General features: G+C 36.2%; 1 protein-coding gene across 3 annotated transcripts in view; it reads right to left on the bottom strand.

Annotated features, from left to right (window-relative positions):
* The window catches only part of rsrc1 (arginine/serine-rich coiled-coil 1), a 111,199-nt gene that overhangs the window by 48,449 nt on the left and 46,401 nt on the right, over positions 1-16,349 (bottom strand). For all 3 annotated transcript variants that reach the window (XM_066709339.1, XM_066709338.1, XM_066709341.1), the window contains exon 6: positions 8,627-8,678. In XM_066709339.1, coding sequence (XP_066565436.1) covers positions 8,627-8,678 — 52 coding nt within the window. The remainder of the gene's footprint in view (positions 1-8,626; positions 8,679-16,349) is intronic.

The following is a 16,349-nucleotide window of genomic DNA, read 5'->3' as shown; positions in this document are numbered from 1 at the left end:
ATTTGTTTATGGGAAAGATATCAGGTGTTCTTGAATGAATAATGGCTATGAAAGCAAACTCCATTAATCAGTCCTTGATTACAAATGACTTGGAGGTTGTTTATTCTAATTTCATTCATTTCTATCAACAAAGAAAACATGAGCAAATATAGCCATTAGGAATGGGGATGGCACAATTATTTCCTCATATTAAATAAAGTGATGATAAATGTTCCAACACTAACTAAAACAAAGAGGTTTTTATTACACCAATTTAAACTAGTAAATAAATCAGAATAGGTGCTGAAGTGGGAGATACGTTTTAACATTTGAATATCATTAATGTAGTTACAAACTAAAATGCTATGCTTTGAACTGCAGACTGTACACACAAAATGTGAATGTGAAATTACATTTGAAATGCACTTTGCACTTTTATGTCATATTCTCCTTCCTTTATGAGGCGACCGACTAATAGCTTGGTCTAGAAATACATGAAATATGCAAACTAAACATCAGAAAAGTTTATCCCCTAAATCCAGTAGTCTTGAAAACAAATAAGAATGGCATTACGTTTTTTCTTTCTTTTTTCTGTTTTTGAAATGGAAGAACCATAGCCTGAAACTTTGTAGATCCACACTATTACACAATTAAACCATCACACAGAATAAGAATATACAATGTTCTGAGCGAATGACATTTTAGGACATACCTGAATAAGGCCCCAAAGAGCACAGAGAAACCTTATCAGATTTGTCACTATCGAATATCAAAGCACATATGACTGTAGCTTTGCAAACACAAGTCATTGCTGAATGTGTAAGTCAATGAGAAAGTCCAGCCTGAATTAATCTTAAGTACTGAACCTTCTCAATACATGTGTCTGCCAATAAAGGCACTCTTATCGTGCTGCTGCTTTTTAAAAAATATGATTTTTGCACCACGGTTTCTGGAGTAAAACGATTAGAATGACCCAATGTCCTTTTAAGAGAAAGTAAAACATTTTGACAGGGTAACCTCAGAGTTGACTTTTTTGGTTTCCCCCAAACAGCCTAAGAAACCAAGGTGTGAAGATCACCAATTTACTGTGGAGAATAAAAACTTCCTCTCAGAATAATTTCCTTTGCAATCAGGAAATATGTTCCACATGCAGTTCACAGTATATACAAATCCATTTGAAAGCCCTGGATCTACAGCAGACAGAGCTAGGTAATTAAATTACTTAGCAAAGTTTACTTAACAGTAAATGGTTAGCTAAATTTAAGGTGATTGCAAATTTGCTTTTATTTAACTTCAATGGCTGGTCTGTAAGATTCATCTGCAAATAATTAGCGCATACATTTGCATCAAAATCATTTATGCCATATGTTGCAAAATTATGGAAAACAGCAAATTAAAAAATATTTTTTTCTGTTATGGAAATTTTAAATACTGAGATTGCAAAGCAAGGAGAAAGAGCTTTACCACCATGTGGCATAAAATACTGATACGACAAGGCCATTTCTTGTTAGAAAAAAATATATATTCATTTTCAATCTGAACATACTTATAGTGCACTGTTTCAAGCAGTCACCAGCTGCTATTTGAAAAATGCCAACAGAATAAAAGCCAGTTTTTCGATCCCCCCACCCCCACCTCCACCACACACACACACAAACACAAACACATCTAAGTGCTTAACAACCTCTTATAATCATTTTTTCTTCAATTCCCATTCCTCATTTTGCATACAAGAGCCTCAAAACTTTAAGACAAATTTTATAATTTAAAAACTTTACATTAGGAAAAAAAAAAAACAAGGAGGGCTGGACGTTTTTTCATTTTTTTGGTGTGTTGGTTTTGTTTTTCTTCAGGGAATACTTTCACAATCAATTTCCATTTTACTAAAAAGAAATTAAATTAAAATCCCCATATAACCCAATTAAATGAGACCAGTTGTTGTAACACAAATGCAGTTACATATACAAAGATACAATCTGCATTTCAATTTTCTCTCCCAACTGTCAAAATGTTAAAATAAAGTTTCATAATCAAACTGCTGGTATTTTAAAGACATTTTCTAAGAATACTGGATGAATTACCAAGTCATGAAAAGCCCTAAGTTAAATCATTTGTAAAGCAGTAACTAACAATGAGGAATGTCTGCATGAAGGATGAGAATGAAGTATCAGCAAAGCTGTTCCTTGTTCTTTGATAAAACGCAATGCTGTAGCCGCATTTTGTTGATTGTACATCAGTTTGTTTGCTTTCCACTGTGAAACTATTAAGCCTTCCAAAAGACATAATTACAACCTCTGACTGAAACTGTGAGGTAATCGGACATACATCTTGGACATCAATACTTCTGTAAATTATAGGCTGTCACGAACAATTAGGTACCTAGAGAAGAAGAGCTTTTAGAAAAAAACACACTAATAAAACCACGAAAATCCTCTGATTTGACTTGTCGTCTATATCTATATTACCATATATGTCACATATATACATGGTTTTCAATTACACATAAGGTTCTTAATTAAAGAATATAAAAAATAAATAAATCAGATATATCAGAACTTGGCAAACCAGTAACAAAAAAAAAAAAAAAAAAAATGCCAGAATAAAATGCTATTTACACTGTCAATAGGGTGACAAATATGTATCTTCTTGCATCTTAATAAATGTGACACTTTAAAATAACCAGATGCTACAGCACATCTGTTTCAGAATCAAGACCGTTTCAGCAGAGATGAGAGTGTGTGTTTGAGCTACACCGGCAAAGATTGTACGGGAAGCTGGCATTGGGCTGACGTTTCTCTTTTGTGTGAGGTTGTTTCTTATTTATTGTTGTAGTTATAGTCAACAAATTAATTACTGCAAAGCAAAACAGGATTTATTTACTTACTTGTTTATTTTTTACTCACCTACTTAATTTTGTCATATTTTCAAGCCCAAGATTTTGAAACAAGAACCATCGGAGGTGGCTTACAATAAACAGCATGCAGTCAACAGTCAATATGCAATAGAAGAGTTTTTTTTTTTTTTTTTCAAAAGATACAAAGCAATCAGCCCCAACACCCCCTAAAGGAAAAAAAAAAAAAAAAAAAAAAAAAAAAGAAAGGATACTGGCCATTTTCAGCCACCTGCTATTCCCTCTATCTTGGTACATCCAGATTTGAAGAAAAGAAGAGAGCATCTTACTTAACTTAACAGCTCTAACAATGAGAGTGGGCCTCTAGAAGTACTGAATTATCCCATTAGTTCCACCAGAGTAAAATGATACAGTCTATGTATGTGGTCTCTTCAGCCACATCTGTTATGGGCCATTTCGAAGTTCAGGATCCTGCTGAGTTCAGACCACTTAATGCTTCTATTTACTGTGTAAGCATTAGTCAAAACACAAATGCTGTTTTCTTATTTCAGATGAGAATTATCACAAACAGAACATGAATAAATAGGACATATGTCACCCAAAATATTCTCATTAGCCATCAGGCCTTCTATAGTTTTCTTTTCTTTTTTTTTTTAAGAATTAATCAACAAAATGGAGAATAATTTAAAAACTTGGTTCAATTACCATTTAAATACCTAGCACTTCCTGAATGCCAGCTTGGAATGCCTTAAACATTACAAATATCTATATGTAATTTAGTAGTAGTAGTAAAAATAATTATTTGTATCCCCATCATTATTACTGAAACTGCATTAAGTAATTTCAAGGAAGATCAAGAATAGATACTCTAAAACCAGATGCATCACTAAAACAAACTAAATAAACAGTAAGTTAGGTTGTAAACTTGAAAAGAAAAAAAGAGGCAGTGCAAGGAAATAAAATGCGGACACAAGTGGTTTAGGGAGCAAGTGACAGAAGCTGAGCTAAATCTTGTGTTTACACTGGGGATTATGTGAATGGATTGCGAGAGGCAAACTGAGCTATCCACGGTCAAGGGAACCTATACTCTGTCAGCCTGAGGGCCAGAGGGACAAAGCACAGGCCGGGTAGGAAGTGACCCATAAACATATCGCTACAATGCTTTTATATAAAGCCAGTCTGCCTCCCACAAACCCCATATGACCATTAACTGGCCTGCAAGGCCTGCCAGGAGGCCTAATTACAGGTCTACAGAGCCCAATAACAAAAGCTGAAGAGCTTTAGCTGAGGGATGATCTGCTTTATACTGACTTGAGAGAGTCCATATAGTCACAAAAAAGAAAAGGGAGGGGGGGGTCCAGCTTTAAGCATCTCAGGAGACTGCAATATAGAAGCCGAGACTGGCAAGCCGCACACAAGAGTACATAAGACGGGCTTAAGCATACCACTGTTGCAACATTAACATTCAACAACCTCTTGTTTAACATCTGCTCTCCAAGACGGGGACAAAAAAGAAAAGAGTCACAGAGTTGCAATATTAATTTATATTAGGAAATGATATAACTTCAAGCTAAGAATAAAGATGCAAGCTTCAGGGCACAAGTGGTTTGTCAAAGAGTTAACCGAATAACAGCCGCATACTTAATTTTTGCAAATGATTCATGGATGCATTGTGCACATACATGCAGATGCCAATTTGCTGCAGATTTAATCTTGGTCTGCATTTAGGGAGCACTGGAGCTGTTTATTTGTAGGAATGAATTCCAAATTAGAAAAAAAGGATTATTGACAATTAGAACTGGAAGGCAAATAATAATGAAAGCAAGAGGTAATGGCTCAAAAGACTGAAGAGTCACAATAAACTACAGAGAGCAGAGGCACAGATTACATCTCAAATACCAGCATCTACTCCTGTGCTTTAATAAGAACTGTGGCATTGGGCTGCTTCCCTTCAAAACTACTCCTGCTCCTGTAATTGTAATTCAAGAAGCAGCGAGTACTTTATTACTGCAACGGAACAGCAAGCAAATCGGCCCACGGGCACAGTGACAATACCTTTTTTCATTGCACTTGAACTACAACAGGTATGGCTTGTACCATGCCTGGAGCCCATGTCTGAAAATAATTTGGAGGTCATGACTAAGAGGTATCTGTCACAATTCACTTCAGAAGACAGAAACATTTGTAAATCTCTGCATCCCTGCAAAGCTGTCATAACCAGCTTCTTTCCTTCCTGAAACCCAATTCCATCATAACTACAAAAACAACAACAGGGGGAGAAAAATAAAAATCTGAAAACGATAACATTAAAAATTTATATAAATATCTTATTCTGTATTTGCAATTGGTTTACTTATTTTTAGCAAAGCATAAGGTCACCATGTACCTATACGTCAGTATAGATTTAAATTATCACAGTGTGGCAGCGTCATTTTTACATGAGGGTGAGCTGATGATATTACACTTGGAAGATATTGTAGCAATAATGTCTTGACAGCATGTGATGAATGTGTTAACCTCAAACATGCTCAGTGGAGAGCTGCTGCTGAAACAACAGGACCTAGTTAAAGATGCGTCACCAAAGATCCCTGCAGGACCACCTTCTAGTGTAAGTGTTGGACCCAGAGAGGCCTTCCACTGCTGACTTTTTCTGCTGATAAATAAATCGGTGTAGCTTACCGGCAAATATTTAAATGGGGGCACTTCAATGCTGTCGAGACAAAATGATTCTGTGTATGCTGCTCTTGATTATCATATTGTAATTATTATCATCATCATCAATAGCACTTGTATCATTATGTAATAATTTGATAAATAGTTGATTTTCATGTTTTTTGTTATGTTTTTTTGTATGCATTCATAATGGATGACACTGTGCAAAGAATGGGTTAAGCATCTACAGACATGGATGAAAGTATTGGTACCCTTGCAATTTATTAAAATAATGCACCATTCGCCCTGAAAAGTGTTGAAATTGAAAGATATTTTGTCATCCATACATGCATGTCTTTGGTTTGCAGTGGAACAAAGCAAAAAAAACTGTGAAAATAACAATTATTGCTTTTTCTATAAAGACATTTTAAAATGGCATGGAAAATATTATTGATACTCTTTAGAAGTGATATGAAATAATTGTATTGTAGTGATACCTCAAGCAGACCTTTCTCTTTTAATTAGTATCACAGGTGTCTTCAATCACATTATCACTCATTCAGCCAGTTTAAACCGAGAGAAGTACTCCCTCTGCTGTTTTGTGTCACTGTGTGTATCACACTGAACATGGAAAAGAGAATGAAAACCAGAGAGTTGTCTGAGGAGATTAGAAAGAAGGTAAGTCGCACCATCCGTCACTGGCTGAATGAAAATGGGCTCCATGGTAGAAGACCTCTCTCTAAGAGAGAAACACAAAAAAGCCTGACTGGAGTTTGCCAAAATGTGGACAAGCCACAGTCCTTCTGCGAGAATGTCCTTTGGACAGATGAAACAAAAGTCGAGCATTTTGCTAAATCACAACTGTTTACAGGGAAAAAAATTAAGCTTTCAAAGAAAAGAACACCATCCCTAACGTGAAACCTGGAGGAGGTTCAGTGATATTTTGGGGTTGCATTGCTGCCTCTGGTACTGGGTGCCTTGAATCTGTATAGGGCACGATGAAATCAAAAGACTATCAAGGCATTTTGGAGCGAAACGTACAGCCCAGTGTCAGAAAGCTGCGTCTCAGTAGCAGGTCATAGGTCCTCCATGGTCCATAGGTCTTCTATGAGTCATGATCTAAATCACACTGAACATCTGGGGAAAGAGCTGTAACTCGCAGTTGGGAATAGGCACCCATCAAACCTGAGAGAACTGGAGCGGTTTGCTCAAAAAGAGTGGGCCAAACTACCAGTCGAGAAGTGTAGAAATCTCATTCAGAGCTACAGACAGCGCTTGATTGCAGTTATTATCTCTAAAGGCTGTGCAACTACATATTAGGTTAAGGGTCCCAATATGTTTGTCTGTGCCATTTTCATTTGTTTTACTATTTAAAGTAATATATTAGGTCATAAATCAAAAGCAAAGTTTCTGTTCTATTAAAAAAAAAAAGTGGAAGGGTACCAATATTTCAGCCATGTCTGCATGAAATTAAAAGATGATGACAAATAAGTGCATAAAGTGTGCATTACAGCCAGGGCTACAACACATTTCAGGGCATTTGACTATACTGTCAACAACCAAACCATGTTTTTATCTGATAATAAACAGTGCAAAGGTGCAGTTAACAAGCACTCTGCAGCAGACTGAAATATACAAATACGTAGGGTACACAGAAAGCATTGAACAGCATTTAATCTGCAGCAGTGACCTGTGTTTTGTATGGGAGGCAGCTTTAATTATAAATACATTAAAATATACATTACATACACTATGCCCTTCATATGTAATTAGCCTCTGTAGAATAACACTGTTCATTTAACGCCACGGCTGATCAAGAAGTAGAAGACGTGTTATATAAACAGATTACTCAACTCGGCGTTTCAAAACAATGCTGGTGAAATCACTGGGAAATTAGCAAAATATGGAAAACTGTAGCCGATCCAACTTCCCCGAAAGACACAGGATAACAAATGCTGTGCAGAGGCAGGCTTCATATTTCAATAGCGTTTTTAATGAAGGTGCCATGTGTTTAAAATGTCTTTCAAAATCTATAGGTTCTGAGCTGAGATGATGTATAACTCCTGGTACCTTTAATATGTTTTCAAACTGTAAAATTAAAAAATGAAGGGTGACAGCTGTGAGTGGTATAAACAAATTGTGTTTTTTGGAGCTTCAGGCTGTCACATCTGTTTTATAATTATACACTTCAAAGACGTAGCCAGTAATATATACAATTTAAACCATGAAATATGAGACTGTTTTTGTTTTGTCATTTTGAAAATATTGTGAATGTTAACCAAAGTATGAGCACACATGCATTACCACCGAGTACAATATTACTTGGCAAGATTTCAATAATTAATAATTATCCTTAAGTGCAACACTTACTGGGGTTAGTTTTGGAAACAGAGACCAGTACTCAGAGTAATGATTTTATGACTGCCTCACAGGACTCATGGTGGGGCCTCAAATTAGCATGAAGTAAGCCATGAAAGCCCAGCTGCATCAGTCTTCACAACAGGCCTTTACGAAGACATGATTCCCCTTAATTAGTAAAAGATCCACAGACCACAAATTTTAGGGAGAGTTGGAAAGTAATTATGTTTGCTTAATTAAGATACTATATGTAGAAATCAATGGTTACCAATGCAATTCTTTATTTGATCAGATATCAGCACACAAGACTGAAACCCCCAAGTTACAAATCTACACACGATTCAGCTAACCTTCACATAAGCTTCAGTTTGATGAAGACTCTAACCCTCACCCTAGCTAAGACCAAAATGTAGCCCTAATTTAATCACTTAACTTCAAATGAATGCACAATACAGTTAAATTACTCAAAATAATGATTGATAAACCATATAACTTAATGTTACATTAATGATTGCATTTTTATTTATTGTGATTTTTTCATCGGAGATTGACAATACATTATGGTTTTACCATGGCTTAAGTACTCTTTAAAGGACAATATAACTTTTTTATTTATTTATTTTTTAATAAAAGACATAAAACAGAAAAGGCATTTATTAATTATACATTACAATGAGGACTCCACCACCTGATACAGCAAAAACAGTAGCACTGTGTGTGTGTGTGGGTGTGTGTGTGTATTTTTTAGCTTAAAATAAATATGAGTATTTTTAAACCTTAACATACCTGCAGCTTGGAGCACCAGCTGTAGTCTTGCTTTAACCTGTTCAGCGGGGGTCTGAGGAATGAAGAAATTAAATCATTAAAAAATAACACTAAGCATAAGAATAAGAGGCAACATAAGTTATGCCATATTGTACATACACAAGATCACTTCAGAGAAGGAACCGTGCACAGAATTAATTGAGAAGCATGACTGTCAGAAATCTAGTAATTAAAGCTGCAGGGAGAGCTCAGTGGTGCAGGAGGACAGAGGACTCAGAGTAATGACAGGGCCACAGTCATGTCACTTTTTTACAGTATTTAAACAATGTTTTATTAGAGTTTCTGGACTGTCCCTCAACCAGGCCATTCATTCCCAATTCCTAAAGCCAGGTAAGCAAGGGCCGTTTAGTAAATTTGTGAGATGGGGGAGTGGGGGATTGAAGACATAAATACATACATACATATATGTGCCTATAAAAGTGCTTACACTGCCTTTCAAAATGTTCACCTTTGTTGTCCTGTAGCCTGGAATTAAATACAATTGTTTGTTTGTTTGCCATGTACACATGCTACCTCACATCTTACAAATGAAAAAAATATTCTAGAAATTTGTGGAAAATTTATTAAAAATAAAAAACTGAAATAGATTGGTTGGAGAGGTGTCTAGCCCCCTTGTAATAGCAAACCTTAAATTAACTCAGGTGTAACCAATCACATTCAAAATCTCACACCAAGTTAAGTGGCCTCCAACTGTGTTAAATTGTAGCAAATCAAATGATTTCAGGATAAATTATTCAGTTCCTGTATGTTGGCTCTGCTGGGGTGTGCATTTCAAAGCAAAGACTCAAACAAGAGCACTAAGGAGCTTTCAAAAGAACTATAGGGACAAACTTATTGAAAGGCACAGATCAGGGGATGGGTATAAAATAACATACAAGACTATGAATATCCCTTGGAGAACGGTCAAAATCATTGTTAAAAAGTGGAAGGTGTGTGGCACCACTAAGACCAGGTCATCCCTCCAAACTTGATGACAGAGCAAGGAGGAGACTATCAGAGAGGCCAATGGCAACTTTGCAAGAGCTACAGGTTTGTATGGGCCAGACTATTCAAATTGTGTATGTGACAATAATTTTCAAAGCACTCCACACATGTGGCCTGTATGGTACTCAAGAAAGCCCACCTTGAATATTGTATGTAATAAATAAAATAAACATTCAGGATATTCTATAACCATGTGGCAAAAATGATTGTGGTCTGATGAAACTAAAATTGAACTTTCAGGGCAAAGTACAAAAGCATGTTATGGGGATGTTTCTCAGCATCAGGGGCTGGGGCACTTGTCAGGATAGAAGGGAAAATGAATGCCATAAAGTATATACAATTCCTTGGGGAAAAACTGCTGCCCTCTGTATGAAAGCTGAAACTGGGATGGGAGTTCACATTTCAGCATGACAATGACCCAAAGCACACAGCCAAATCTACACTGGTGTGGCTAAGGAACAAAAAGGTAAAGGTCCCTGAGTGGCCCAGTCAGAGCCCAGACCAAAATCCAATAGAACATTTTTGACATAACCTGAAGATTGCTGTACATTATTAATCCACAAGGAACTTGAGAGAACTTGAACAGCTTTGTAAAGAAGAATGTTCAAACATAGCCAAATCTAGATGTGCTAAATTGATATAGATCTATCTCAACAGACTCACTGCTGTAACTGCTGCAAAAGGTGCTTCAATCAAGTGCCTGGGTAGTGATTATTGATCAAAAGGTGCTCACTGGGATATCCAAGCACTTGGATATTATTTTGTACCCTTTTCCTAATCTATGCATTTGTATTACCTTATCTTTAACTTCTGTATAATGCTTTTTGTTCTTCATTTTGCTTCAGATTCACAGCCTGACCAATGATCCTTCAACGGTGTTTTTTTTTGCATGAAAACGTGACAGCAACTTTAATGGTTTATAGGTGAAAGCCAATGGTGAGGTAACTCTGTCCTCGTTCGGGCAATTTCACTGGGGTTGTTTACTTATGCAAGCACCATATTTCAGTTTTTGATTTTTCTTACAAATATTTTCCAACATAAAATCAATGTCACCTTACAATAATTAATTTTGAGTTTAAGTGTTTGAAAATAAAATATCAAAACAGAACAAAATTTCAAATGTACCATTTGTAATTCAGTAATATGGGAGAATTGGTCAGGGGTCTGAATACTTTCAAGGCACCATACATACACAAATTAAATTATATTATATATATATATATATATATATATATACACACACACACATACATATACATACACATGAAAACACACACACATTATATATTTATATACATATTATATATATAATTTTGCTACAGAGAGCTTTATTAATAACCGGTACATTATACACTAACAACAGTTAGATACCTAGAAAATCACTGTTCACCTCAGATGCACACCATGAAAGCGGGATAAAAGCGTTATCACTAGAGTGCATCTAGTTATCAGGCTGTATGTTCAGAGACGCAGATGATTAAGCGCATGCATTAAACACGACTTTCAATTTGCAACCTTTGGAGTCAAGACTATGATTATTAAAACGGGGAAGCTGACAGATAATTAGGGCACAAATGATCTATTAAAACTATAGTTATGGCTCTTCAATTGGTCCCATCCGTCAAGGACGTGTCGCCCAGCTAACCACAAGGTTTCAAGTGAAAGAAAAATACTACTGATAATTTGAAGGTTAGCATTATAGTACTATACTTCTGTAAATGAATGGATGTTATATGTATTCACAAGGGCTGACCTCTTGTTTTTCAGTACAGTAATATCTAGATTGGTTGAGTTCAGCCTTGCAACAAGCTGAAAACTGCATCTTCTCCTGGGCGACCTTTTCGAAGCAATTTGCTCCTTCCAACCTTCTCCGGTTTCTTTTCTTGATCTTATTATATGACCGAGGTCTTGTAAACAAAATGGCTACTTTCCCATCTGAGACCTTTCATGTGAAAACCACAAGCCGAGTACCCTGCTGTCTCAGTAAACTTAACTGATATGCCGCTATGTGATTTCTCATAGAGGAAGTCAATTTGTCAGAAGAGCACTGTATTCTCCTGTATATTTCTCCTGCACTGGGGATGTTGTATCGTTTCATAGGTTTCTCAGCACCAGCACTATTTGATCCTCGATGCCATAACTCACAACACGGCATTAAATGGGTCTAACTGTTCCATTGCAGCATAAAGGCACATCAACCAGATTGCATTTGCACAGACACCACTATCATCAGAAGCCAGAGGGCTCAACCAGTAAACAATGCATATGAACCCATACTACTTACAATTAACTAACTTCCAATGTGAACTTATTATATGAAAGAATCTAGATAAGAGGCACAATGCTACAGTGTAGCATCTTCAGTAAAATGTCCCATTAAAATATAATCAGAAATCACCCTGGGCAGAATCTCATTAAACTCAAAAATGGGTCCATTTGGAACAACTACTGAGGACATCGTAAGAAAGAAAGAACAAATTAGAATTAGCACAAGTTTAGACCCATTCATAGTATTTTACAATTATGGCCATCACAGATGAAGGAGAAGGTTTGATGGACAACTGGGTGTTAAATTAAGTCTACAAGCAATCTGTGTTAATATAAGTGTTTCTAGGGTGGTAGCATAACTAAGGTAGGAGATGCAATATCAGAACATTTAAAATGAGGAGGGGGGACAGCTATGCTGGAAAGTCCTGCAGGATTCTGACTCACCTAAAAAGGGTCAAAAGGATTTAATTCCAATATCCCACTATTAGATGTGAGGGTGTTAATTGTCAAAGAAGGATTATTTTGTGATGAATTTATACACCTCAGCTGGTACAGATTGCTCTCACTGCTGGGAAGTTGTAATGGTGCCGCTGTGCTGGATGTGGTGGTGGATTCGAAAGAAATTAAATGCTAATAGGATCAAATTTGAATGTTGTGCCTTAGAATATAATTTAAACAATGCATTGCGTTGCAGCGTCGATGACAGCACGGCACATATTATTCAGCATAAATTTGATTTATCAAACTGTAAACTTGTCACTTTGTAAAAATGTCACACTTCAGTGGCAGCAAGAAAATATAATGACCCACTTTAATGTAAAACTGTCACTCTGCTGTGTCTTCAGCTAGTAACAAATCACACTTTTAAAACCTAGGGCTTCCAGCATCAGCTCTTAAAAAAAAAAAAAAAAAAAAAAAAATCTTATCAACCCTATTATAGTGCACTAAAGTGTTTTACCACTCATTCTAGCTTTATTGCATATATGGTAGCTTAAAAGAATGGCAAGTTGTAATAGTAATGCAATGGTGTTTTTTTCTTTTTTTTTGCAGCACTAACTACAATAACTCACTGTCTTGATGCAATAACCCCATGAAAAATAAGCTTGCACTCTTTGAAGAACAATGTCTTGCAATCACTGGAGCCACAGTTTATTACCAAAGTTCCTCCCTAATTATGTTTGCAATTGTTTACATCATCGCCTAACCATGTGTCAGGTCATATGACGAGATGTATATTTTTAAAAGCTTTTTTTTCATTTCAACATTTAAAAACTGAATTAATATTAAGAAAACTGATTTGTTTGCTTCACAATATGACAAATGAATACTCCATAAAGCCTTAAATAAACATGTCAAACTATAAAAATGACATGTCTGCCAAAAAGACTTTGGCACAGGGAGCCAAATTCTGTCACGTACCAATCTCTCTACAAAATGAAGAACAAACAGAATTCACAGCAAGGACTGGCTAGTCTACTGCTCCTATACATCAAACAGAAACAATTCAGCTTAGTTACATTAACTGATGTAAACCATTCCCTGTGGCAATCGGCTACCTGGCCCCTTACATACAAAACTGCTGAATTCAGATTGAAATGAACAATGGTCAACAAATCTGGATGTAATTATATCCTAATTTTGAAAGTGCATTACACTTAACTTGACTTTTTCTAGGGATCAAGATTTTCATAGAAGTGGATTGCCATACTGCTCTATGTACTGGATCATTGATTGTGTTCACCTATTGCTGAAGTTGTAGAACGTTTGTAAAAACAAATATTTTTACAGTCCTTATCAAGTTTATACATGTATTAAATAGACAGGAACAGTGCCAATACTACTTTCCTTAACCCAATTAATCCACACAGTTTTGCGGACATTTTAAATCATTCTACACCCTATTGATTGTTAATGTCATTGCTATGCATGACAGTACAAAACATCATATTTTGATTTAATTAGTGCATCCCAATAGTATGAATAGAACTGGGGCACTTTCTTGGGCCATTCTTTGGATTATCAGGGTTAAACTTGATTGTGAAAATAGAAAACATCTACTTGCCTTACAAAGCTTTCCTTAATCATCAAGATGTGGTTATAATTGCCTAAAATCATTACCCTAAATTAATAAATATAATAAATATGATAATAAATACTTAAACCAACATATTAAGTTGTAAGGAAACCCAAAAAGTGTGGTGGGGGCAGGGCTAAAAAGTTTGACCCTTATTGTAGCAATATGTTAGGGAAGAAGTTGTTAATTTTGGCAAAGTTTCTGAAGCACAACACTTCTCTGTTGTTACTGACTTTTATCCCTTTATAATTTATCTTTTCACATTTTTATTTGGCTGAGAGAACAAGTCTTTTTGTTAGGCGTTTGTCTTCAGGTGTAAGGATTGCTCTGTCAGTCTAATCGGTTCCCTGGTGAGGAGTTTCTAAGGGCAATAATCAGAAGTTTGATGTCCATATGTGATTCTAGATGGATAATGACTACAGTAATTCATTAATAAACAATAAACCTTTAATTGTGTTCTCTAGAGACAGGTTTGCCTTCAAACTTAAAACTCCAGCTGGGTCTCCAATGTGAACTGCATTTGAAGTCTATTTGCCCTTCAATTAGAGATTCGTCCATCAAAAGACCAAATGTATGAACATTGCAAACTAGCCAGTTACTCTCACAGGCTTCAAGTAATAACACTATTCACAAATAATAAAGTCTACCCATCTCCCGACTGCCCACAGACTATGAACACCGAAGCAGGGAGAGCGTTCCACTGTATAAGGTACACTTTCATGTTTTTCAGTCACCATGACTTCTGATCAATTATCATGTCCTTTGTCTAATTGGCTAAGCCATGGAGAGTATTCTTAATTTTAATTGAACCTCTCAGGTACATTGGCTTACATTTCAGGGAGAACATTTGACTAGAGAATTCAAATAAAGCACATGTGCAAGTACACACACACACTCACACAAATTGCTGTCTTTTCTTTCAAATGTTCCAACAACTTCAAAAAGGGAGATTCTCCAAAGTTTAATAACGGAACAGAAACAAGACAAATGAGCAGGCTTTAACCATCTTTCCATTGCTCCATGTTATATTATGCTTGTGCACAATAATAATTTTGGGAGGCATCTGAGAAGCAGTGAGTTTCATTTTCACACAGGTTCATTATTCTTCAGTGAGTGTTAAACAGAAAGGGACAAGTCATTGTAATATTCTGAAACGGCTGCAATTTTCTTATAAAAGTAAAACAATACAGGGGAAAAAGAAAAAAATTGGAGCAAACTGTCATTCTCTGTAGGTTATCCTGACTCAGATTTTTACCCCCTACCTTATTCTAATTTTCTCATTTTTTCAGTTGAAGCCCTGAGCTTTAAGATACAATTCCAAAGCCATCAAACAGCTGCCCAGTGTAGTCCACGTCCATGAGGTCATGGAAGAAGTAAAGCCCTCCAAAAGCATTAGAACCCAGCACTCGGGGATGGTAAGAAGTGTGTTATCTTCTCTCTGCACAGGGTGGCAATTCAGTCCATGAATGAATGATATGTCATCTTGCTCAGAAAGCTAATTTGTGGGACTCATCTCGTTTATGCTCTCTGCATGGGGTTTAAGGTTCCTCCTGCCGTTTGGAGCTCAGTTTAAAGCCTGCTCATACCCAAATTCCAAATCTTTGCTGAGAACTCATAGTAAAGCTTGGCAGAGGTCTTCGCACACCCACACAGCTAAAAGTGTGAATTCAATCAAGCACTGTTTGCTTCAGTGCAGACCTTCTGACCTTGCAAAGCTGAACTAAGTCTGTTCCAGATCAGTATGGTCTTTGTGTTCCATAACGTACTGAGAGAAAATACATCTGCTGATCCTCTCCGCCCTTGTATTTATGTTCTGGCACAGAGGGGTACAATATAAAGTTATATTCTTCATAAAAAATAATAAAAAATGTCAATTAGAAAAGAGGGTATGTTAGACAAGTTTCACAGAGTGGTCTGCCATCAACTTGACTTCATGGATTCAGTATCCAGGTGAAAGGCTGATAAGAGCTCAATAAGAACAAACTGGAAATAAATAAAAGACTGGTTGTCATGATAAATTCAATGCTTGGCTTTTTTCTGTTTGTGTTCTCAAACAATAATAGCTTTCGCACAGATTAGTACTCAAATAAACCTCACAGAGGTGGGGGCATTGCATTCCAGTCAGTCAGACATCATCTCATGAAATCTCCAAGTTAAATAACATTGATTTCAGCGTTTTGATAGTGAGGAGTCAGAAAACGTCATTTATATCAGACCATTAAAGATAAACAAACCACAAACAATAAAAATTAGAGTGTAAAGTAAGGCTTTGCAAATTTAGATAAGCAGCTGTTAATGTATTCATTCTGCCACTCCTGAGCTATTGACAAATCAAGCAACCAGTACCTGATTATTTAA

This window comes from Amia ocellicauda, chromosome 7, assembly GCF_036373705.1.
Source record: "Amia ocellicauda isolate fAmiCal2 chromosome 7, fAmiCal2.hap1, whole genome shotgun sequence".
Taxonomy (NCBI): Eukaryota; Metazoa; Chordata; class Actinopteri; order Amiiformes; family Amiidae; genus Amia; species Amia ocellicauda.
This window is presented reverse-complemented; position numbering and strand designations above follow the sequence as displayed.